Genomic DNA, 26,490 nt, shown 5'->3' on the forward strand with positions numbered 1-26,490 from the left:
CTACCCTCCGTGTGGGTACTTAGGTAGGTCGAATTTGGCGAGCAACCCTATCCCACGCGGGGGGCCGATTGGCACGATCGTGGTGAGGCCGAAAGGTCCACCCGTGACTAGTTCCCAGCGTTAGTCCGAGAGGGTCACGACTGGATTGTCCGTCCGGTGGGCGACGTGCCGCGATTCGAGTTACGTGGCCGTCCGCACGTCGGCGGGCGCGAATCCGCAACAATATATATATATATATATATATATATATATATATATATATATATATATATATATATATATATATATATATATATATATATATATATATATATATATATATATATATATATATATATATGGGGGGGGAGAGAGAGATGGGAGATATCAAATAAGACCTGTTGCTTCAATAGGATAAGAGAAAATAACACCAAAGCTGACCTTGCGGTGATATTCGAAATCTGCCACCTCGGGGACGAATTCATCAATATGGCTGAAAGAAGTCATGGTATAGATGTTTATCCTCGACGCAATGTAATGAATCTGGGGTGTGTTCAGTTACCAAGCTTCGTGTATGTGGCTAAAGTGGCTAAAGCACTCAAGCAAGCACTCAGTTTGAACTCGTTGATAAGGATGGCTGGCTTGACAAGTGCGAGCTAGTTGCTTGGTAACTGAACACATCCGTGGACATCTTGTTAGCATACAGTACATACAAAATGCCGACAAAAGGACAATTTTTTAATTAAAGACTTAAAGATTTCAAATATTAATCATTAATATTGTTGTTCTCATGAAAACATACCTTATTCAGTTGTTTGAGTTTTTTTTAAATCTACATAAAGTCAGAGGTGATGTTGAGTGTATGAAAGTGTACGTGTACATTCCAAGGTGTATGTGTACATAATAAATTCTTGAAGAAGTAACTAGAATGGCACTCTTCAATGTCACGACATCGACAGATTTGCCTCTGCCCACATTATTACATTATTATAATACTTGTACCAATACAAGTTTGATTTAAATCCTTTCAGCTGTTCTCACATGTCACATTTTTACCTGACATGACCTTTGACCTTTAACCTCTTAACTCCATAATCTAATGAGTTTATGTATACATCCTTATACATACTTGTACCAAGTTTCACTTGGATCCCTTCAGCCATTTTTAAGTTATCGCGGTAACGAAAACCTATCACGTCTGGATGGACAGACAGCCAGACGGACAACCTGAAAACATTATGCCTCTGTCAACTTCGTCGGTGGCGGCATTACAAAAATCTCTCGTGAATTTCCCCGGCCTTCCGACTAATTAATTACATACATCTCTAATGTTAATCTGCTTCACATAATACGTGAATTACGTGTCTGTGCACATGTGAAATACAGTTTGTTTATAAATCCTGTACTTGCACACAATTCAGCCTTAAAAACTCGAAAAAAAATCCAATTTTTAAAATTTATTTATTAAACACTTCACTCTTTTCTTTCCTCTGATGAGAACATACCTTCATTGGGCAAACAAAACATGCATTACCACATTTCCTCTGTATGAGTTGTAATCAAAATATACCTTTGTTTCCTCAAAACGGTACAACAGAAGACGCGTTGTTCAGTCTTCAAATGTACACCAGAGGCCTACGAAACCTCAGAGCTATGAGGAGTGAAAAATATGGCGGCAATGTCTGGGCCGCTGGAGGGAAAGGCGTGGCCTGTTTAATGGACTGTGTTTGTGATGCCGGGAAAGAGGAGTGGGGACGTGGCCTGCAGAATGGGTGGCACATGTGCCACAGACATGAACTGACCTTTATATGTATATCATGATGAGTGTGATGGTCAAGGAAACTTGGACAAGGGAGGAGGACAATTGGCTCATCAAGCACGTGCTGTATGCACATCCTTTGCACTTTTCACCTGCACGCAATGCTAATTATACGTCGAGCAACGAGTCATGAATTTGGTTGGAGTACTCGCGAAACATTATTTGATCAACTTTGCCAGATAGTAATTTTAAATGTGACATTCACCTTCGTTTTTTTTTTTTTGGTGGGGGGGGGATATTTCAGCACTGTCATTCCTTGTATGCCACGCCAGTTGGGGCAAGTAGATAACTCTCTTCACGAATTTCATTAGTGAGTCATCTGGGTTTTCAATGATGATCCACGAGTGGGACCATCGTTCCAAAGGGAGGACATTGGCTTCCGAATCCTCAAAACTGCTCCCTTATTTTCCCCCTGCACTTCATAGGTAAGTCTCATAGAAGAGCTATTACACACACAAACTAGAACCGACACTCGGTAGATTGCATAACTCCACCAGCCTGAACAGTTTACATTTTGTATCCCACCGATAGGCCAGAATTTGATCCGTACCTGAACCAAAATCGAATCTGCTTGTTTTTTTCACCTAACCAACTCATCCACCAAGTTTTATCATAACCCATCCAAAACTTTTTGAAATATCATGCTATACAGTGTATAGATTTTGGCCCAATCTCTCAATGGCAAAGAATCACTGAAAAAAAAATATATAAAATTCTCACTTCTGAATCCGGATCTTCACCCAAATCAAAACAATTCGTACTAATCACACATCCAACCTGTCCACCAAGTTTTGTTCGAATCGATCCATAACTTCATGAGATATTGTGCTACATATCGTTTTTGGCCCTATCTCTCAATGGGGAAGAATCACTTTAAAATTTCTTGAATCTGGATCTGCATCTTCACCAAAATCTAACCATTTCGTCCTTGTCGCACACCCCACCTGTCCACCAAATTTCCTCGAAATTCGGGAACAATTTTTTCAGATTTCGTGCTCACAGGCAGACAGACATTGGTGAAAACATTACCTCTGTCCACCGTCGGTGGCGGAGGTAATCATGCATTCACATGCAAACAGAGAAAGCAGACAACACAGGACTTGGCATCAAACAAACACAGCCATTGCATGAGGAAGGGAATTACTTCCTGTAACACTCTGGGTGCTAGTGGCACCATATAGTAGTGGTGATGCTTTTTAGGAAAAAGAGAAATCTCCCTCCCAAAGAGATGCCAACCCACGTGATTTATCCATGCTCTATCCTCCAAATGCTGAACGTCAACCAAGTTGGTGTCAAGTATCATATTTAAAGACTTTGATATGACTCGGCTGGATTCAGAATCGAACCACCGACCTCCCAGACTCATGGCGAACGCTCCGAACACAAGGTCACCGATTATCGGCGGATTCTAACTTCCAACTTCTGGGAAGTCAGTCAGTACATGATCCTGACCATTTGGCTACCACATCCATAAGAATGATGATTGTACATTCTGATACGAGCTGAGTTTATTTGAATTAGACAACCTCGAAGCTCGACTTGATCGAAAGCCGAACGCATCAAAAGGAAGGTGGTGATTTTGCCAGTCTCCCTTTCCCTGCTGATTCCCCTCAATCTGCTTGATGCCTTGGCAGATGGGCTGTTGACAGTCATGGCTCAGAGCCACAAATTTCGTTTGACTAACCTGTGCCCTTGTTTCTGGTTCTGTCATTCTCTACCTGAGGCCTGAGTGTTGATTTGCAAGCTGCCGAATGTCAGAGAAGAGGCCGAGTATATTTCACAACTGGCCTTTTTGTAATTACAGTCTCACCGGTGATGGAGCGATTTGCTTTTTTCCCCATTGTAATGCATCGTGCACAATAAGTGCTTACAATGGCAATCCCCAACGAGCCCGTGGCGTGCCTGCTGTATGTTTTTTGTATCGTCATCGTCATCGTCATCGTCATCATCATCATCCTCATTCACTGTGCTTCATTATTTACTTCGGCATTCCAACTTCAGAAATTTAAAATATTTCCCTTTCCCTTGGAAGTTTTATCCCATTGATAAATTTTGAATGACAAATACAAATTTGTGGAAAATTCCTGAACCGACTCTTCTTCCTCCCTCTTCTTCTGCCGATGTAGCATCTTCTGCTTTTGCCAACCCAAATTCACAATTACAACCTTCATGATTTTTTTTCTTCAACCTTTCCTTTTCCTATTCTTACCGAATCTTTATCAAAAAATTTAAAAAAAACGCCTCTTAAAATGTTTCAACTTCCTCTTTCACACGTGTGGTTCTCTGTATTCTATCATAGATCACTATTGTTGTTATTATTATTATTATTATTATTATTATTATTATTATTATTATTATTATTCAAAAGACTGTTTTCAAATTGACCTTTCCTTCATCCTGTGTCTAAAATGCCCCACTGTGACAACATTTCTTTAATCCATTCTCTTAATTCTCCTTTATTGCATCCCTCAAGTAATGTCCTTTATCACATCTATGTCTTTAAAAAAGATTTTAAATCTCAGTTTACAATGTATGGTTCGTGTTCCATAAATCATCCTTTTTTCCCAACTTCAGTGCCAATTCACCCCACCTCCTTAAATCTACCTCCTCCTAACCGCTCACCTGTTTTCCGCTCTTCTTACCCCTCCCATCTTGCCTCTCATCCTACCTCCTCTCTTAGCACCTCTTCACTGCATTTTGCTTCCGTATCAGCTCCTCCTCTGTCGCAAAGTGTGTGGTGTTCTAACATCTGTGGGCTCCATTCTAACCTTACAGTTATATATATATATATATATATATATATATATATATATATATATATATATATATATATATATATATATATATATATATATATATATATATATATATATATATATATATATATATATATATATATATATATATATATATATATATATATATATATATATATATATATATATATATATATATATATATATATATATATATATATATATATATATATATATATATATATATATCTCTATCTCTATCTCTATCTCTATCTCTATCTCTATCTCTATCTCTATCTCTATCTCTATCTCTATCTCTATCTCTATCTCTATCTCTATCTCTATCTCTATCTCTATCTCTATCTCTATCTCTATCTCTATCTCTATCTCTATCTCTATCTCTATCTCTATCTATCTCTCTCTCTCTCTCTCTCTCTCTCTCTCTCTCTCTCTCTCTCTCTCTCTCTCTCTCTCTCTCTCTCTCTCTCTCTCTCTCTCTCTCTCTTTCTCTTTCTCTTTCTCTTTCTCTTTCTCTTTCTCTTTCTCTTTCTCTTTCTCTTTCTCTTTCTCTTTCTCTTTCTCTTTCTCTTTCTCTTTCTCTTTCTCTTTCTCTTTCTCTTTCTCTTTCTCTTTTTTTTTTTTTTCTTTCTCTCTTTCTCTCTCTCTCTCTCTCTCTCTCTCTCTCTCTCTCTCTCTCTCTCTCTCTCTCTCTCTTTCTCTTTCTCTTTCTCTTTCTCTTTCTCTTTCTCTTTCTCTTTCTCTTTCTCTTTCTCTTTCTCTTTCTCTTTCTCTTTCTCTTTCTCTTTCTCTTTCTCTTTCTCTTTCTCTTTCTCTTTCTCTTTCTCTTTCTCTTTCTCTTTCTCTCTCTCTCCTCCCATCTTGTACCTCCCCCTGCCTGCTCCCTTCTTCACCGTACCACTACCAAGTCTCATCCTTCCCCTCTCCCCACCTGTCCCATTGCCCTCCTGCACCTTGGCCTGCCTGCTCTCATCGTCTTGCCTCCATCTCAAAGCTTTCCTCTCACCCCTCCCTCTCAAAGCCACCTTTACACTCTTCACCCTCCAAGATTCCCTCTCACCTTTCTCAAAAACTCACTCCTCACCCTTCTCCCTCAGCTCTCCCACTTCACCCTTCTCCCTCACCTCCCCCCCTCCCCCAGCCTTCTCCCTCAACTCTCCCCTCTCACCCTTCTCACTGTAATCTTCCTTCTCACTCCGCCTTCTCAAAATTGCTCCCCCCCATGTCACATCCACAAAGCTGACTCCTCCCCCTGCCCTCTCTCTTCCATCTCATTACTCCACCTCCTCCAATCTTAACTGCCCTCTGCCCACTCTCTTATTACTCCCCACTGTATTTCAACCCATCACCACTGAGCGTTTTCTCCTCCTCATCCGGCCCTCTCTCCTAGCTATTCTGCAATCCTCCGCACTCTTTCAACAACTCTCCTTACCTCCCCTTCCCCCCTCGTCCTACCCTCCCCTGCTCCCAATGCCTCCTCCCTCCCTCTTCTTTAACAGGGTGGACCTCAAATATCTGAGGCCTTCGCTCAAACCTGATAGATCTCTTCATACATGTTGCCACTGACAAACCAGACATAATCTGCTTAACAGAAACTTTCCACCTTCAAGACGTCTCTGACTCCCAAGTGTCTCTCCCTTGTTACTCCCTCCTCCGGTATGACAGACCTGAGCCTCGTCCTGGTGGAGGAATTGCTCTCTTCATCAAAGACTCTATTCTGAATATAGATCTGGATATGAGAATTATTTAATCCTTAAAGTGATTCTTCACCATTGAGAGATAGGGCCAAAAACGATATATATATATATATATATATATATATATATATATATATATATATATATATATATATATATATATATATATATATATATATATATATATATATATATATATATATATATATATATATATATATATATATCCTGATATTTCAAAAATGTATTTTGCCCGATATGTTCTCGTGGATCAGGCATTGCGCGGCGGACGTATGCACTCCACGGTGTGCCCTTCTAGTTGGGTTTGTTGTCTTGCATGTATCACATTGGATTTGAGGTGTGTACACATTGGTAACAGACATTTTTTTTTCCTGTATCCTCCCTTCCGCAGGGTGCACACAATACAGGGGGAGAAACTGCAGTGCCCAGGAGAGTAGTCGTGCCTACGATTGCAAGTATGTCACTTGTTTCTATTGTAGAAAACCACGCAACACTTGTGTGTGTGCGTGCGTATGCGTGCACTTGTTGTTTAACTTATACATGCACAGGTGTGCATGCAGACTTACATTTACCCCCCCCCCTCCCCCCTTGTCACCAAAGGTGAATGGAGGTTGTGTTTTAACCCCTTTCTTATTGTGTGTTTATTTGTATGTCTGTGAGCAAGATATCTCAAAAAGTTATGAACGGCTTTGGGCAAAGTTTGCTGGACAGCTTGGACGTGTGACAAGGATGATTCGGTTCACTTTTGATGAAGATGTGGATCCGAATTGGTACAAAACACCAGTGCTTTTAACGCCGAATTGGCATCACAGTAGTTCTGCGTTCAAATAGGATCCGGATACGAGAATTTTTAAAGTGATTCTTCACCATTGAGAGACGGGGCCAAAAACGAGACTTGGCAAGATATCTCAAAACGTTATCAACGGATTCGGACGAAACTTGGTGGACAGGTTTGCTGTTTGACAAAGATAAAATGGTTCAATTTTTGGTGAAGATCCAGATCCAGATAGTGGAATATTTTACTTTAAAAGTTATTCTTCATCATTGAGGGATGGGGTGAAAAACGATATGAAGCATGATATCTCAAAAAGTTGTGGATGGGTTATGACGAAACTTTGTGGATGAGTTGGGTAGTTGACGACAACAAGCCAATTTGATTTCAGTTCAGGTTCGGATGCATATCCAGCCAATCAGTGGGAGACAAAAAGGAAACTGTTCAGTCTGGCAGGGGTATGCTCTCAACCGAGTGCCGTTCTAGTTTGCATGTTCATGTGTGTTCAGGCATATTTGTTATTCATTATTGTAGATATTTAGTCTCACCATGGAGGGATGCCAGACTATTGCAATGTCCCTGTCTGTCTGTCTCTGTGTGTGTGTCTGTGTTTTAAAAATGGTTTTCTTTTCAACTGCTTGTCTGATCGATGAGGAACTTTAAACATATGAGGGACTCCCCATGAATAATATTTTGTTGCTAATTCTGACATCATAGGTCACATGGATTAAATGTTGGATTGTTGCATCGGTGTTGGATTAAAGGAAAAATTTTGACATTTTTCAAAAACCATTCATCGAAAAAATTTTTAACTTGGCATATATCATCAACTCCTCATGGGGTATACATACATACAATGGGACCATACATGGGACCATGTGCAGAGCGTTGGTGCTGCATAAGCAGTCTCCTTACATATTAGACACAATCCTGGAGGGGTCGTCACTCCGACACAGGATACCAACAAGCCGGCACTCATTTTGCCGACCTCGGAAGGATGACAGGCAGAGTCAACCCCGACCTGGTATTAATTCAACACCAAGTGGGATTTGAACTCAGGATCCTTGGATCCCAAACCCACAACCCTAACCATTAAGCCAACACCAGGCATCATGGAGTATATAAGGTGATAATAATGACATCATCAGTGCAGTGGTATTCCAGCCATAATTGTTTTGAATTTAAATATTTATCCGAAAAATCTGAAACTTTGTCTATCTGATCTATCTATCTATCTGATCGATGACCGGATGTGAGTGAAAAATTACATAAATGACATTCATAACCCATGCCAAGAAACTACGTGACATAATAGGGTGCATCGATGATTCAGGAATGCAGGCCGTAACAGCAGTGGCCCGTTACAGTAGCGTGTTCAGTTAGGCCTAAGTCAGATTTGCCACGGCGGCCGTGGGGTCTCCAAAACCTACGGCCACTAGCAATTATACGGCGGCCGCAGTATTTCCACCGTCACACAATGTAGCAGTCACATGTTTTTATTTTTCGGGTAGCCGCACGGGGTATTTAGAAATTGTGGAGACAGAAAACGTGGGGGTGCCGTACGGTCTTTGATTTGATGTCGCACGGTGACCTTAAGGGGACCCTGCGGCGGCCATAGAATTTTCAAGGCAGACGCCAGGTAGCCTCAAGGTGCCCGAAAGGCGACCGCAGGGGGGCCCTAAGGCGAACGTGCAGCCAGACGGACGGTAACGAGTGGGTTCATTTTTTTTTTTTTTTTTAACGGTGCTCTTGTTTCGACTTGTCGAATTGCTACGGCGAACGTAGAAATGAAAAAAAGTTATAACTCCGCGTTATAATTCTACGGCGACCCCTACGGCCTGTAAAAGATAGCCAAACGGCGTAGGGCCACCCTGAGGCCACCGCAGAAACTCTGCGGCCGCCACACGTTTCTGTCAATTCAGAGGGCGTACGGCCGCCGTATCCTCGCCGTAGAGAAAATGTGACTTAGGCCTTAACGATAGTGTTTTTCTTCTGAATGAATACGCGAAGCGAGACCATGTGCTCTACAAGTACAGTTCTAGTTCTTCATGATACTGATGCTGGCATGTTATGTTTGGCTTCAAGCCATCGCACAATAGCCGATGTTTGCCGACGCAACGCAACAACAATGTCGGCAATTAGTGTTGTCCAATCTTGTTTTGTGAGAGACTGCTGCACACTTGACTCGCACTACGCGATTGACAATGTCTCTCTTTTCGGTAAACAAAATGGCGATGAAAAGGAAATGCAAGGTGAGGATGCATGAGAAGGGTGAAAGCTCTAAGCATTGCTGCTTTGGCACTATAAAGTGCTGGCTTGTCACAAACATCATACCGGGAGCAAGGAGTCACACACACACACACACACACACACACACACACACACACACACACACACACACACACACACACACACACACACACACACACACACACACACACACACCTAGTGGGTATATGGCAATGTAATTGGTTCACGAGTCAGTAAGTGACCACTATATTCGTTATTAGTGTGTGTCTGTCTGTCCGTCTGTCTGTCTGTCTGTTGGGTAGTCGCTCGAGTCGAAAAAAATAAAATTCGAAAAAAATTTGTTTTTCCCATTAAATTTTTATTTTTATCTCCCCTTATTTGTTGGTCGTGGTGTCGGTTTGTCCGTGTGTGTGTTTGTCGGGGGTTTTTGACCTCCTTGCAGTTGTTCGATTTTGATTAAATTTGGGTGGTAGGACCAGTTTATGACCTCGTTGTGCCGCGTAGGTACTGGTTGCTAACGCCCCTTTGGTTGCCTCGCAACGGGACTTTTAAATCATAAAAAAATATATTTTTTCGAAAATCAAAAATCGGGCCACGGCCAACTGTGGGCAGTACATTCAGCCATATTGTCAAAAATTTCCAGCCAGATCCTATGAAAACTGTCGGAGAAGATAGACTTTGAATGAACCCTGGTCGAAAACAATTAAAAAAAACGAAGTTCGTTATATCTCAGAGACTATGAGTCAGATATACATGAAACTGGTATTTTAGGTTCATGGTATGTCCTAGTTCTGTGTGAGAAAGAACTATTGCTTTGGACCCTTCCGTTGCCTAGCAACGGCTGAAAAACCTCTAAATGTGGGGGTATTTTAACGAAAAAACAATCTGCAGCATTAACCCTTGAAGCGAGAATGATGAATTTTCTTGTGCTTAATCCTCAGGTCATTCCCCATCGAACGGGCCCATCGCGTCAGGTTCTATTGGGTAGTCGACTACCCATGTCCGCCTACAGCCTTGTACGTCTGTCTGTCTGTCCCGAGCATAGCTCCATGGGCTTTGATCCGATCCTGATAAAATTTGGGTGGGAGGTTTATATCATGATCTAGTTGTGTTTTCCTGAGAATTGGTGTTCTGCGCCCATTATGGGCGGAGCCAAGCCCAAAAAACATGTGTTTTAGGGGGCAGCCGATTTCAAGTTACATCTTCTCCGAGGGGGTTTGTCGAATCTGGCAGGGGTTTTGGTATTCGGTTAGCCCAATGGCACCTGCATAGCCCCACAGAGCTCGATTTTTCATTTTCGTCCCAAGGTCAAAGTCACAAGGTCACGAACTTAGAAAATTGCGAATTTTGACATAAAAATCATACGACCGCCCAAACTTTGAGAGCTAAGATGACGATATTTTTATGCATAATCTTGAGGTCATTCCCCACCTAAAGTCTTGAAACCATTTTGCTCTATCTCGAACACCTTGCCTGTGGCGCCCCCTTCAAGTTTGTTGTTACGCTGATTTCATCAAAGTATGGATAATCCGAGGAGTGCAAAATGCCAATATGACGTTATATTGTTCCTGAAATATTCCAGAGAAAGTTTTGCACCAAAGTCCATAATCCTTGACCTTTGACCTTTAAAGTTCACAAAGGTCAAATTTTCAAAGTTGTGGGAATCGAACCGGGTTTTCGATCTTCTTCGACGAACTAACTCCAATAAGCTATATCACGTATCCTGTTTCCTTATTTTAATGTCCACAACATTATTTTGTGACCTTTAAAGGTAATGTGAAGGTCAAATTTTGAAAGTTGTTGAACGAAACCGGGTTTTCGACATTTTGCAGTTAATAACCTGTCACTCGTACCACATCATGTTGATCATTTTTATAACTTCGTCAAACATTATCACATTGTCTCATCCTTGACTTCTGAAACAATCTCCATTGTCAAATACCGCTCATGAACCATCATCGTCTTTAGTCTTGTTCAAAGCCTGAGTCTTTGTCATTTAAATATTATATAACACAATGTACCAACAATCGCATTATTTTATTGTTTCTGAAGGATTGTTAAACACAGGAAAGTAAGATCAGGTTCAGGCTACGACATTGAACTTTCATTGTACATTTTGGAATTTCATAGTTCACAAAAGCTACAACTTTTTCTGTTTTTTTTTTTTAATGCTGCAGATGATATAAAGCTTCGGCCAGAAGCTACTGAGAGTTAAGTTTAATTGGTCAATACATTTCGCTGCTTCGTCAATTGTTGGAGACTGGTGCACACCACAACCATGATGCATGATCGTCGCGGAAAACTGATCGATCGTAAAAGTTGAATACATTCAACTTTTATGATTATTGCTGACACACTCGAAAATCTAGTTGACGAGGCTCGTAAACCACCACAAATTACATGATTTTTAAAGAAACTCTTGCCGACAACCTCGTCGCATTGCGTCGGCGAGTGTGCGGCAGCCCTTAGTCTTCGTTGGCATGTCGAGTCTCGGTCAAACCCAAGCCCTCCTACTCATCCCTCCATAGCCATTTGTTTTCCTTCATGGTTATAACAAAAAGGCTTTAGTGCACCTCTTACTAATAATCCCAGTTGAAGGCTATCGTTATCTTAATGGATGTGAGCCTCTGTCTTCAGAAAAAATCTCAAATTGTTTTTGCTTCTGCGTTTTTCGCAATTTTTCAACCCCAGCACCCTTTCACTGTGATGTCCCTTTTCTTTGTCTCGAACCCTCCAAGTCTGCTGGGCTTAGATAGTGTAGATATTGATTTTTGAGTCTCCATCTCGATTCGTGCATTTTCTCCCTAACTCGTCGGGACGACGAGTGCATTCAAAATAGGAAGTGTGCAATGTTCACATAGGTTTGCAAAAAATTCACTTAACTCATCTAAGGTAGGCGATTTGGACTTGGCTCACCATCAGAGAATGGAAACAGATTGAAAAAAGACCAACTTCAAAGAAAACTGTTGAATACCATGACTGAAAACAAAACATCGCTGCCAAGTTGTTTGCAGTATGCTTCATAGTGGTCTCAACACAACATGAAATTGCAGGTAAGCTGCTCCAAAATTGTAGACCTTGAATGCAGAGTTTGTTTTTTGTCTGCTTGCATGGTTTTATTGAAAGATCGAGTATAATTTTGGTGGGCAACATCAAATAACTTTCGCCAAAAGTTGGGGATCGTGGGACTTCAAACGAAGACCAATCCTTGAAAATCACTTAGACACTCATGCTACCATAGCTTTGTCTCTTAATATAACTTACTTTACGCTTGGGCAGTTAATAATCTTAATTAGTTTCTGAGCTCATAATGTCATATCATCAGTGGACAAATATATTTTATGAGCATATGGTGCAGAACACTCATGGTTTTGACACCGAATTGGCATCACAGTGGTTCTGCGTTCAAATAGAGTGAAAGGTAGCAGTCGTAAATATTTGGAATCAAACCTTTTGGAAACTGGGTTGGCCACGAAGGAATGAGCATTCTTCTGTTGCATTGTTGTTATAAAAAAAATCCTTCTTGAAAGCTCACTTCCAATCCTTCCTTGTTCCTCTTTTCTTCCACCTGTGGAACTGCCTCTCTGAGTCGGCACATTCTATGTTTGCCCTGCAAGGGTTGTTGATGGCAGTACACTGCCATCTCATGTCATCTTCCATCCTTTTTTGTTATTTTTCTACCGAAGTTAACTCTCTCCATGCCTACCCCTCTTACCTGCAAGTCATTACTGTCTGTGTGTCTGTCTTTCTCCCCCTGTCTCTGCCTCCCTCTCCCTTCCTTCCCTCTCCTTCTCTACACCTCCCTCCCACTCCCTCCCCCTATCCATATCCCTCCACACTCCCTCCACAGTCCCTCCCCTCTTCCATCTCTCCTTGTATATGCATTTACATCTGTCACCCTGTTATTCCAAGAGCCTACATTTGTAAACAAAAAAATCGAGCTCTTATCTTTAACTAATTAACGATCTTTATGGATTGTGTCATCTGCCTGTATTCATGTTTATGTGGTAAATCATTGGGTCATGGTCAAGTGTTGGTGACTAAACCAGCTGCCCCCACCTAGTCCACCTGGTATAGAAGGTGCATGGACATGGACAGCCAGCAGGATTCAATACAAAGCCTGTCAAAGGGTGGAGGAGTTCCTTGTGAGCTAAACGGCCATCCATATCTGGTGCCAACTGTGTCTGTTGATGTCCTCCTGTAGTTGGTTACCTTCCCGAGGAGGTTGGTGGCAGGTTTTGTACTCCGGCCACCACAAAACACTTCACTCCGCAAAACACACCGTGGCGTGTGTCGGGGTGGTGCTGAGGTGTCGTTCACCAGATGGTGGTCTCCTTGGATTAACCTGAGGTGGTCCCTTTGGTTGGGTGCCGAGAATGTCCTATCTCTAAGAGATGGGGATGGGCTGGACATCTACCAAGGTGATGGCCACACGGAGGCCCCTGGAGTACTGGTGGACAGTGGATGCAGTGATGTGCTCTGGTATATGTATGGATGGATGTATATTTGTTTGTATGTATGTATGTGTGCATATATATATATATATATATATATATATATATATATATATATATATATATATATATATATATATATATATATATATATATATATATATATATATATATATATATATATATATATATATATATATATATATATATATATATATATATATATATATATATATATATATATATATATATATATATATATATATATATATATATATATATATATATATATATATATATATATATATATATATATATATATATATATATATATATATATATATATATATATATATATATATATATATATATATATATATATATATATATATATAGATATATTTATATATAAATATATATATATATATATATATATGTATATATATATATATATATATATATATATATATATATATATATATATATATATATATATATATATATATATATATATATATATATATATATATATATATATATATATATATATATATATATATATATATATATATATATATATATATATATATATATATATATATATATATATATATATATATATATATATATATATATATATATATATATATATATATATATATATATATATATATATATATATATATATATATATATATATATATATATATATATATATATATATATATATATATATATATATATATATATATATATATATATATATATATATATATATATATATATATATATATATATATATATATATATATATATATATATATATATATATATATATATATATATATATATATATATATATATATATATATATATATATATATATATATATATATATATATATATATATATATATATATATATATATATATATATATATATATATATATATACATAGATGTATTTATATATATATATATATATATATATATATATATATATATATATATATATATATATATATATATATATATATATATATATATATATATATATATATATATATATATATATATATATATATATATATATATATATATATATATATATATATATATATATATATATATATATATATATATAGATAGATTTATATATATATATATATATATATATATATATATATATATATATATATATATATATATATATATATATATATATATATATATATATCTTCTTCTTCCTCTTTCGGCTTGCTCCCGTTAGGGGAAATCGCCACAGCGGACCAACTGTCTCCATTTCGCTCTATCCTCCACATCTTCCATTGACACTCCAACCACCCGCATGTCCGCCCTCACCGCATCCATGAACCTCTTCTTTGGCCTTCCTCTTCTCCTCCTGCCTGGCGGCTCCATCTTCAACATCCTTCTCCCGATATACTCTGTTTCCCTCCTGTGCACATGTCCAAACCATCTCAATCTCGCCTCTCTCACTTTGTCTCCAAACCGTCCTACCAGCGCTGTCCCTCTAATATACTCATTTCTTATCCTATCCATCCTCGTCACTCCCAACGAGGATCGCAGCATCTTTAACTCTGCCACCTCCAGCTCTGCTTCCTGTCTTTTTGTTAGCGCCACCGCCTCCAAACCATACAACATAGCTGGTCTCACTACCGTCTTGTATACTTTCCCCTTAACTCTTGCAGCTACCCTTCTGTCACAAATCACTCCTGCAACTCTTCTCCACCCACTCCATCCTGCCTGCACTCTCTTTTTCACTTCTCTCCCACACTCTCCATTACTTTGGACAGTTGATCCCAAGTATTTAAACCAATCCACCTTCCCCACCTCAACTCCTTGCAACTGCACCATACCACCACCCTCCCTCTCATTTACGCACATGTACTCCGTCTTACTCCTACTGACTAACATTCCCCTTCTCTCCAGTGCGTACCTCCACCTCTCAAGGCTCGATTCAGCCTGCTCCTTACTCTCCCTACAGATCATGATGTCATCCGCGAACATCATGGTCCATGGAGACTCCAGTCTGATCTCGTCCGTCAACCTGTCCATCACCATTGCAAACAGGAAAGGGCTCAGAGTCGATCCTTGGTGCAATCCCACTTTAACCTTAAACCGGTCCGTCATTCCTACCGCACACCTCACCGCTGTCACACTGTCCTCATACATATCCTGCACGATCCTCACATACTTCTCCAACACTCCCGACTTCCTCATACAATACCACAACTCCTCTCTTGGCACCCGATCATAAGCTTTCTCTAAATCCACAAACACACAATGTAACTCTTTCTGGCCTTCCCTATACTTCTCCATCAACATTCTCAAAGCAAACATCGCATCAGTGGTGCTCTTTCCTGGCATAAACCCATATTGCTGCTCACAGATCATCACCTCTCCTCTCAACCGAGCTTCCACTACTCTTTCCCACAACTTCATGGTGTGGCTTAACAACTTTATCCCTCTGTAATTTCCACAGCTCTGCACATCACCCTTATTCTTGAAAATCGGGGACCAGTACACTTAATCTCCACTCCTCCGGCATCCTCTCACTTTCCAAGACTTTATTAAACAATCTGGTTAACAACCCCACTGCCATCTCTCCTAAGCACTTCCATGCCTCCACTGGTATACCATCTGGGCCAACTGCCTTTCCACTTTTCATCTTCCTCATAGCAGTCCTCACTTCATCCTTACTGATCCACCCCACTTCCAGATTCACTATCTCCACCTCTTCCAACCTTCTCTCTCTCTCATTTTCTTCATTCATCAGCTCCTCAAAGTACTCCATCCACCTTCTCAACACACTCTCCTCGCTTTCGTCAGCACATTCCCACTTGCGTCCTTTATCACCCTAACCTGCAGCACATCCTTCCCAGCTCGGTCCCTCTGTCTTGCCAATCGGTATAAATCCTTTTCCCCTTCTTTTGTATCCAACTTCTCATACAGCTCGTCATATGCCTTTTCCTTGGCCTTAGCCACCTCTCTTTTTGCTTTTCGACGCCACTCCTTATACTCCTGCCGACTTTCTTCATCTCTCTGACTATCCCACTTCTTTTCGCCAATCCCTTCTTCCTTATACTTTCCTGTACTTCCTCATTCCACCACCAAGTCTCCTTATCTTCCTTCCTCTGTCCAGATGTCACACCAAGTACCTTCCGAGCAATCTCCCTCACAACTTCTGCTGTCGTTGCCCAATCATCCCACCCATCTTTACCACCATCCAACGCTTGTCTCACCTCCTCCCTAAATTTCACGCAACAGTCTTCCTCCTTCAGCTTCCACCATCTGGTCCTTGGTTCAGCCCTCACTCTCTTCCTCAACCTCACCTCTAAAGTCATCCTACAGACCACCAATCGATGCTGTCGAGCTACACTCTCCCCTGCCACAACCTTACAGTCACTAATCTCTTTCAGGTTGCATCTCCTACTTAAGATGTAATCCACCTGTGTGAACTTTCCTCCACTCTTGTATGTCACCCTGTGTTCCTCCTTCTTCTTGAAATACGTGTTTACCACTGCCATTTCCATTCTTTTTGCAAACTCTACCACCATTTGCCCTTCCACATTTCTCTTGTTGAGACCGTACCTCCCCATCACGTCCTCATCCTCTTTATTCCCTTCCCCAACATGGCCATTGAAATCTGCTCCAATCACCACTCTTTCATCCTTGGATACACTCTCCACCACTTCATCTAACTCACTCCAGAAATCTTCTTTATATTCCATCTCACACCCCATATGTGGGGCATATGCACTGATGACATTCATCATCACCCCTTCAATTTCCAACTTCACACTCATCACTCGGTCAGACACCCTCCTCACCTCCAATACCCTCTTGACATGATCTTCCTTCAGGATTATCCCGACACCATTTCTCCTCCCATCCACACCATGGTAGAACAGTTTGAAACCACCTCCAATGCTCCTCGCCTTACTCCCCATCCACTTGGTCTCTTGTACACACAGTATGTCCACCTTTCTTCTCTCCATCATATCAGCCAACTCTCGCCCTTTGCCAGTCCTCGTCCCAACATTCAGTGTTCCAACTCTCACCTCCACACTTCCACCCTTCCCCTCTCCCACTGCCTCCGGACTCGCCTTCCCCGTCTCCTTCTCCTCCTTCGCCCAGCAGTAGCACAATTTCCACTGGTACCCTGCTGACCACCGGTACCGGTGGCGGTCGTTGGTAACCCGGGCCTCGACCGATCCGGTATGGAAATTCGTTTTGTTGTCCGCATAATGATTTGGCATAGGTTTTTACGCCGGATGCCCTTCCTGACGCAACCCTGGTCGCCTCTTACGACACACAGGGATATGGTACACCTATTCTAACCGGGGCATACACCGGGGCAAATATAGATATATTTATATGTATATATATATAGATATATTTATATATATATATATATGTATATATATATATAGATATATTTATATATATATATATATATATATATATATATATATATATATATATATATATATATATATATATATATATATAGATATATTTTATATATATATATATATATATATATATATATATATATATATATATATATATATATATATATATATATATATATATATATATATATATATATATATATATATATATATATATATATATATATATATATATATATATATATATATATATATATATATATATATATATATATATATATATATATATATATTTATATATAGATATATTTATATATTTATATATAGATATATTTATATATATATATATATATATATATTTATATATAGATATATTTATATATATATATATATATATATATATATATATATATATATATATATATATATATATATATATATATATATATATATAGTAACTCGCAAACTTCTTGGTTGATTCTTCATCCCTTCTTTGACTAATGATGGGAAAATATTGCTGCCTATTCAGTTGTTCTGCCCACATCGCCATTGTAGATTGATAAAATCATAATAAGGAAACATATCTGTCTAACTGATCACATTGTGTGATAAGACCTCGATTTTTTAACAATGAGGGATAAACCCCATATGATAAACTGGACCCAATATACAGGATGACTTTCAGGTGGAAACGTAACAGGCTGTTCTGTGTTCGCCACCTGGTGGTAAATATGTCCAACAGGTAAGACCTCACTTCCCATTACACCATCTTTGATAACTTGCAGCTATTTTGGAAACAAATGATATGAAAATGAAGATGAATATTTGATTTCTGGGTTTTTCAGATTTCTTTCATCAAATGATGACAAAAAACCCTCACAGATGATCTTTATTAGAGTTGCTAACAAGAAGTCAGACCTTTTTTTTTCATTATTTCTCAATTGTATTCACATTTGAGGAATCTTCACATTTTGAAATTCCTAAGTATATATCAGTGGGGCTTTTTTTCTTCATTTTATCACTGGATATCGTCGGCATCCTTGTTTTCACCAAAACACCCTTACGAGTACCAAAGTAGAAAACAAAAGCTACTAAACATTCACTGTGAGCAGAACAGATATTTAAAGGACATCCTGAAGGTGGTATTGTTGGTCAGCTTGTGTTTTTTTTTTGTTTTTTGTTTTTTTGTCTGTAATCACGTATAAAAAATTCTGCAGAGCACAGTTATCATTGCAAATTTTTGTAACTTCGCATATCAGAGGCCTATAGTGGTCCCTTTCAGCTCATAAAATTTTGAAGGTCAAGGTCAAAGGTCAAGGTCACTTTGTCGCAAATCAAGGGAGTCGACGAAACCCTTATTTTTTTTGAGTAATTTTGATCAGATCGTCTTCAAACTTCATGGGAATATAGTTCATGGTCTGGCGCTCAGCTGATTAATTTTTGGTGGTGATTGGCCTTGACCTTCATGGTTAGCGCCTAAGTTCAAACATATTTGACCCCAAGGTCAAATTTTCAAGTTTTGGGAACCATATCGTGTAGTACCTCAAATTGAACACCTCAATGAGTGCTTTCTCGATATGTCAAGCTTGAGACATTATGACATCATTTGGTGACGTTATGAGGCAAACGCATATTTTTCATGGTTACTCTGTTGAATAATTCTCATCGGAATCTCTTGTAGGAAGATATTCCTCATGGAGTCGCTCATGGTTGATAGCAGCTCTGTTCACCTCAGTGTGACCTTAAATAAGTCACAGGTGGTCACCTTTTGGCAAGATACGGGTCACCCTGCAGGTGACATTGATTTATTTTTTGTTTGTTACTTGCAAAAATCTGAGATTTTTCAAATATATTGGTTGGTCTTGTTCGTCCTTCTGTCTTTGTCTTTCTGTCTGTCTGTTTGTTTTTATGGTTATCGCCAACAGATCACAATTACAAACTGACCATCACCAAACTTCACCACACGGAAGAGTTCATCATAAGCAAGAAGCCTATTGTTTTTGATGTCAAAAGTTCAAAAGGTCAACAAAGGCCAAAGGTCAACATCTTTGTCAAAGTTCTAAAATCCTCAATTTTCATCCGATTGAGTTGGAATTTGAACAGGATTTGTATATCAGGTCAATAAATTCAACCACCCATTGTTTTGGAGGTTAACAGAGGCCAAAATGTCAACATAGGCCAAATATCAGCAACTTAGGTGAGATTTCTAAAATCCTAAATTTTCATCCCATTGACTTGAAATTTGAAGAGGATTTATATTTCATGTCACTGAATTCAACCAGCTAATTATTTTATGTCAACATACACCAAAAGGTCAACACAGGCCAAAGGTCAACAACGAAGTTGGTGTTTCTAAAATCCTCAATTTTCATCTCATTGACTTGAAATTTGAAGGGTATTTGCATATTTTGTCATTTATTATTATCTGATTTCAACCGCCCATTATTTTAAGGTTACATTCATTTTATGGATTTCGTAAGTATCGTGCTATGCATGATATATTTCTTGTTTGTTTATTCATTTATATTTTAATTTGTTGATAAATTGATGAATGAATTGGCCCTTTGTACTGTGCCCCACATTGTGGAATTGACAGTGACCCCAATCCATCCATCCATTGGGACCATACTCTGTGCAGAGCGTTGGTGCTGCCGAAGCAGTCTCCTTGGCTATTGGGCACAATCCTGGATGGGTCGCCACTCCAACACAGGATACCAACAAGCTGGCACTCGTTTTGCCGACCTTGGATGACAGGCAGAGTCAACCCCACCTGGTATTAATTCAACAGCCGAGTGGGATTTGAACTCAGGATTCTAGGTTCCCAAGCCCACCACCCTAACCATTAAGCCAAACACCAGGCATAATAACCCCAATGTAGTGAAGCAAAAGGTAGTGAGGGGTTGTCGGGAAAAACAAGGGGCCTTCCGTGAGCGTTAGAGAGGGATTTTGGGCATAAACTGCTTCTTGCTCCTCAAATGTGCTTTTCATGAGAGCATTCTGGAAAGGCGGAGGAGAAGGGGGAAAGGGTGTAATGAAATTATATGATTGAGGACAATATAACTGAAACCTTGCGAAGTGGAAATGAGACAGAAGGAGAAGGATTTGGGAGTGATTTGGAGGAAAAATATTGAGGCCCTGATAACATTGCAAAAGCTGAGCTGCTGTTAGACATGCGCATACGCACGCACACAGTCACAGTCACAGTCTCACTCACTCACACACACACACACACACACACACACACACACACTTTTATGGAAATAGAAGTGAGAAATGGCACTTGCCATCTGGACAGGAAATGCTGCAACTTACAGATTATTGAACTGCAAATAACACAGGAGACGAGGGGGTTAGGTGTATGTGCGGATGTGTGCTCGCAGCAGGACAGAATACAAATATGATGGCTCGCCGAGTAAGGACCTTGCAGTGTGTCTTGAAAATTAACTGAGCAGTATTATTGAAGGCGCTGACAGAACAAATTGTGCCGGAGCATTGCCAGGCACAAGAGAGGGGACAGGTTATATATAAAAGCGGATCTCTCAAAATGAGTTTGAAGGCAACGCTGTGCAGTGAAACAAAAGTTTATTTTAATGATATGACATTGCGAGCTCAGAAAACAATTTCGATTATTAACTGCACCAGCGTAAAGTACATTATATTAAGAGACTGAAAACTCCGGTGACGCGAGTGTTGAAGTACTATTAATGGATTGGCTTTCGTAAGTTCAATTCTCACCGTCCTTCTCGTGACATCCTTTTTCCCGATTTTGGTTTGAAGTCCCATCGTGCCCAAATTCTGGCCAAAGCTATTTGATGTTGCCCACCAACATTATGCCTGAACATTCAACAAAACAGTGCATGCGGCGGAAAAAAAAAACAAACAAAAAAATACGTATGCATGGTTCATGATCAGCAACCATGCCTTCCCAACGCCGAAATCCAACTACCCGCAATGACCTCGTAAAATATACACCAACAACATGACTACCAGCAACGTTCACCAGACTCAGTGATGTAATGGTTAAGAGCGTCCGCTATGAGTCTGGGAGGTCGGCGGTTCCAACCCGGCCGAGTCATACCAAAGACTTTAAAAATGGTGCTTCCTGTTTCCTTGCTTGACACTAATCAAAAAGGATAAAGCACATATAAACAACCATTGTGGAAGCCTGATGGGAGTAATGGCCTCCTCCGTTGAAGTTTCTTACTACGAAACATATTATAACTTACAAAACTCCGAAATCCAATCGTCATCAAAGAGCCGAACAATGCCCGGAAGCAGAATGAGCTGCTGTGGAACTGATGGCCACCTCTTGTTCAGCAAGGCCGAAAATTATAACTGTTGAGGGTTAGAAAACTGTTGAGAAAAAGGCCACTAATAATAAAACAAGCCGGTAGGCGACATGGCTGCTTGCTCTAGATGGAAAGCTGGCCGACGCGACTAGCCGATATTCATGTACATGCTATCAATCAATTTATCAATCAATTTAGCACAATAAATATGATTATCACAGCCCTCTTAGTTTACGCCCAGAAACCCGCCTTGTGAAATTTCAGGCATGTTTCCAAAGAGACTCTAACAAATGGCAGCCCTGGTAATTCCATTTATCTATTCGCTAAAGATTTTATTTTTTTATATGATGCTGTAAGACATTCTCCTTGGGCACAAAAAAACAGGTCCCTCGGCGATCCAGTTTCGGAGGTATTGATTTTTTTTGTACAGTCCACAATAAGTGTACGATGTACGATAAAGTATTTTAGCTGTTGCTAAGCAACAGAGGTGTGCATAGCAACCATTCATTTTTGTGTACATGCTAGCCACATTGTACACATTTCTCCCAAGTTTCATCAAAATCAGACTCTTTCTCTTAGAGATATTCGCAATTCACCATTTCTGAAATGTTCGACATGTACTCACCCAAAACCTATCTCCTCCTACAAATATTTTTTTAGGGCTGCAAATTGGCATGAAGGGAGCTTGGTAGATTGCACACAGAACTCTAAGCTTCGATTTTTCGAAAAAAAAAATTTCGATTTTTTTGACCACTTTAAAGGGCCGTTGCTGGGGCCTGGGGTCCCATATTCGAAAGCACACGATTCCCAGAAATATTGGTCCTACCTACCAAATTTAATTGGAATCGGTTGAGTGGTTTAGCCCCTAGGCTTGACCAAAATTTCGCGGACAGACAGACAGATGGAAATGTCAAGAATAAGGGTGATCTAAGAGCAGCCAAAAGTACCAATGTTTAAACTCCATGGATTATCTCCAACTATGTATCCGATGGCGTCCCACACTGTTTCATCATAGAATGTGCGTGTCGATAAAATTAACTGGGTTTAATTGGTTTTTACCGAAGAGACGATTACACTTTGAAGTGCAGCCTTGTTATACTCACTAGGGTCATGCCAAAAAGTTGTAAAACTCTACTTCAAGCTCCTCGTAAGTAAAAGGTCATGGTGATTGCAAAATTACCTGCATATATAACTGCTTCATTGCTTACTGGTACTTGTGATAGATATTAGGTTTCTCATACCCTTTGTTTTTGTTTTAGATATTGTGATCATTGCATCCATGACAGCGACTTGACTGTTAAATTCACGGTGTTGTCGAAAGAAAATGCGAACTGCTCTTGCAATTCCACCCTGACACTTGTCCACACTTGAAATGTTTAGCGATGCATGTCATCCTTTCTACATTCGATAATAATCCTTAACTTGCCAGAAGTGCACTGAAGTGGATGGAGATTATGAAAAGTTTGTCGATGGTATTAAATCTATTATTTTGGTTGGGGTGATGGAGCTTTTAAGTGATCCTCGTACATCGTTGAGAAGGAACGACCAAGATCCAGGATTATGGAATGTAATGAGCTATTCTCCAAGGAGACTGCCTTTTCCCTTTGTTGTTCTGCCAAGTCTTTTGGCTGCTTCTTAATTAGAATTATCAACAGCCAAGGTCACGGATTTTCACAAGTAATTCACAGGGAACTTCAAGGCAGGAGGAGGCCATGAGGCCCATCAAGCCTAGACAATCATGCAACTTCCATCTCCTCTCCCTGTCAAGACTGTAGTGCCCCAAGGCAGTACTCTGGGCCGTCCTATTCCTGATCTTCATCAATGATCTGTCTGACTCTTTGGAAAATCCTCTTAACCTATTTGCTGATGACTCCACTCTCTACCATGACAGCCCTCATCCTTCAGACAGGCAGGCAGGCTTCAGCCTCTTCTCTCCATTCAAACCTTGAAAAAAAATCACAAGCTGGTCAAACACTTGGAAAATGTCTTTTATTCCTGAAAAATCTATCTCTCCCTCTCTCCCTCTCTCCCTCTCTCCCTCTCTCCCTCTCTCCCTCTCCCCCCTCCCTCCCTCTCTCCCTCTCTCCCCCCCTCCCTCTCCCCCTCCCTCTCTCTCCCTCCCTCTCTCTCCCTCCCTCTCAGCATCTGGCAAACTCCCCCTAGCCCCCAATCTACTTTCTAAACAATCCTCTTTGGGATGTTCAGTCACTCAAACCCCTCACAAACAGCTTCAATCTTTCTTGGGAAAATCACATTTCAAAGTTGGCCTCCAAAGCCAGCCGCCGACCATGCAACCTGTGCCATACAATGTCCTTCCTTTTCACACCTGAACTGTTATCCACCTACAAGGCCTTCATCTGCAGCTTCATGGAGTACTAATCTCCCCTATGAGTACGACCACCTTTCTGCTTTGGTACTCTCTGTCTTTCCAGGCTTTGTCCCCCCACCCAAGTTTCTTCACGATGCACATGATCCACCATCAACCCCCTTCTGAGGAAACTACCTAAATCCAGGATCACTGCTCGCCTCCACTGATTTTGTTCCTTTTTTTACCCACCTATGGAACCAACTTCCACATTCTCTTCAAGCTCATTCTTCCCTCCAGATCTTCAAAACCGCTGTTCACCAGCATTTCAGATTATCCCCAATTCAAAACCATGGTATTTTCTACCCTTATTAACCCCCCCCCCCTCCACCGAACCCCAAGCCTTCCCCTTTCTCGGTTTCCACTGTTTTCCCTTCTGAGATTTTCCTTGTCTATGAATCTTTTCCACTCCATGCATCCTTTTCTGCCCCCCCCACCAATTGTTCCCTCTCATGCATTGTTTGTCCAAGACTCTCCCTTCACCCCCACCATTGGTGTTCTTCTCCCCTGCTCCCCTCTTTACTGTTCCTTTTGTCCTGTTACATACTGATCCGTTCCATGTACTAGCTCTTCCATGAGCCTTCACTCCGAAAACAAATATAAAAACATCAAAAATCTGGGATAAACACCAGTACGTCGAAGATTTTGAAATTGAATTTTGACTTGCCAAATGGAAATTGATGGCAGGTAAAAAAATATAAAACAAGATAAACAGCAATAAGAGATTGCAGACCCTCGCCAGGACTTGTTTTGTGTGGTGTTTGTGTCGTATTGTGTGGTGTATTTTGTGTGGCATTTGTGTGCTAGTGTGTTTCGTAATTAATAAGAGACATAATCAGAACTGCCACTTCATAACAGCTGGCAGTGATGATGGGGTACCAAGACGTCCCGCTTTGATGCAACCCCACTTTGATCGGCCACGTGACCCTGATTATTATTATTATTATTATTATTATTATTATTATTATTATTATTATTGTTATTATTATTATTCAATTGAATTTAGAATGGGATCAAAATAAATTAAATTCAAATCAAATGGAAGACCAAATCGGTACAGTTCTGCATCAGAGTCATCAGAAGGTCAGGTATGGGAGCATGTGCCAGAACAGCGCGTCGCTGCGTCCACTTTCCGCCGGTACTCCAGGGGCCTCCGTCTGGCCATCCCCCAGGCAGATGCCAGGCCCATCCCCATCGCCTTGAGATGATGGTCAACCTGCTGCAACCAAGAGGCACGTGGTCGGCCCACTGGCCTCCTCCACTCATGAGACTCCCTCGCTGAGAGAATCCGGCAAGCAGGATCAGCGTCAGGAATACGAGCCACATGTCCATACAGCCGCAACTGACGCTCACGGACTATGCAGGTAACAAATCTCATCCGAGTCTCTCTCAGCAACCGCTCGTTGGATACAAAATCCGACCAGCGATAGCCAAGGATTCTCCGAAGAGACCTGGTACCAAAGGAATTAAGTCTCCGTCTCAGATCCTTGGTCAGAGTCCAAGTCTTGCACCCATAGAGCAAGACTGGAAGTACCAAGGACCTGAAGACTTGGACTTTCGTCCTCCCGCACAGGTACCGGCAGCGCCACACCCCATGATCCAGTGAATCCATGACTCCCCAGGCCCGACCCAGAC

At 40.2% G+C, this 26,490-nt stretch overlaps 1 protein-coding gene across 1 annotated transcript in view; it reads left to right on the forward strand.

Moving 5' to 3' along the window:
- LOC147033942 (dedicator of cytokinesis protein 1-like) overlaps positions 1-26,490 on the forward strand; it is a 681,090-nt gene that overhangs the window by 635,297 nt on the left and 19,303 nt on the right. Inside the window, exon 50 of the mRNA XM_085873660.1 lies at positions 6,682-6,745. Coding sequence (XP_085729786.1) covers positions 6,682-6,745 — 64 coding nt within the window. The remainder of the gene's footprint in view (positions 1-6,681; positions 6,746-26,490) is intronic.

Source organism: Eptatretus burgeri, chromosome 1 (assembly GCF_056783735.1).
Source record: "Eptatretus burgeri isolate ZD-2024b chromosome 1, Ebu_testis_v1, whole genome shotgun sequence".
Lineage (NCBI taxonomy): Eukaryota > Metazoa > Chordata > Myxini > Myxiniformes > Myxinidae > Eptatretus > Eptatretus burgeri.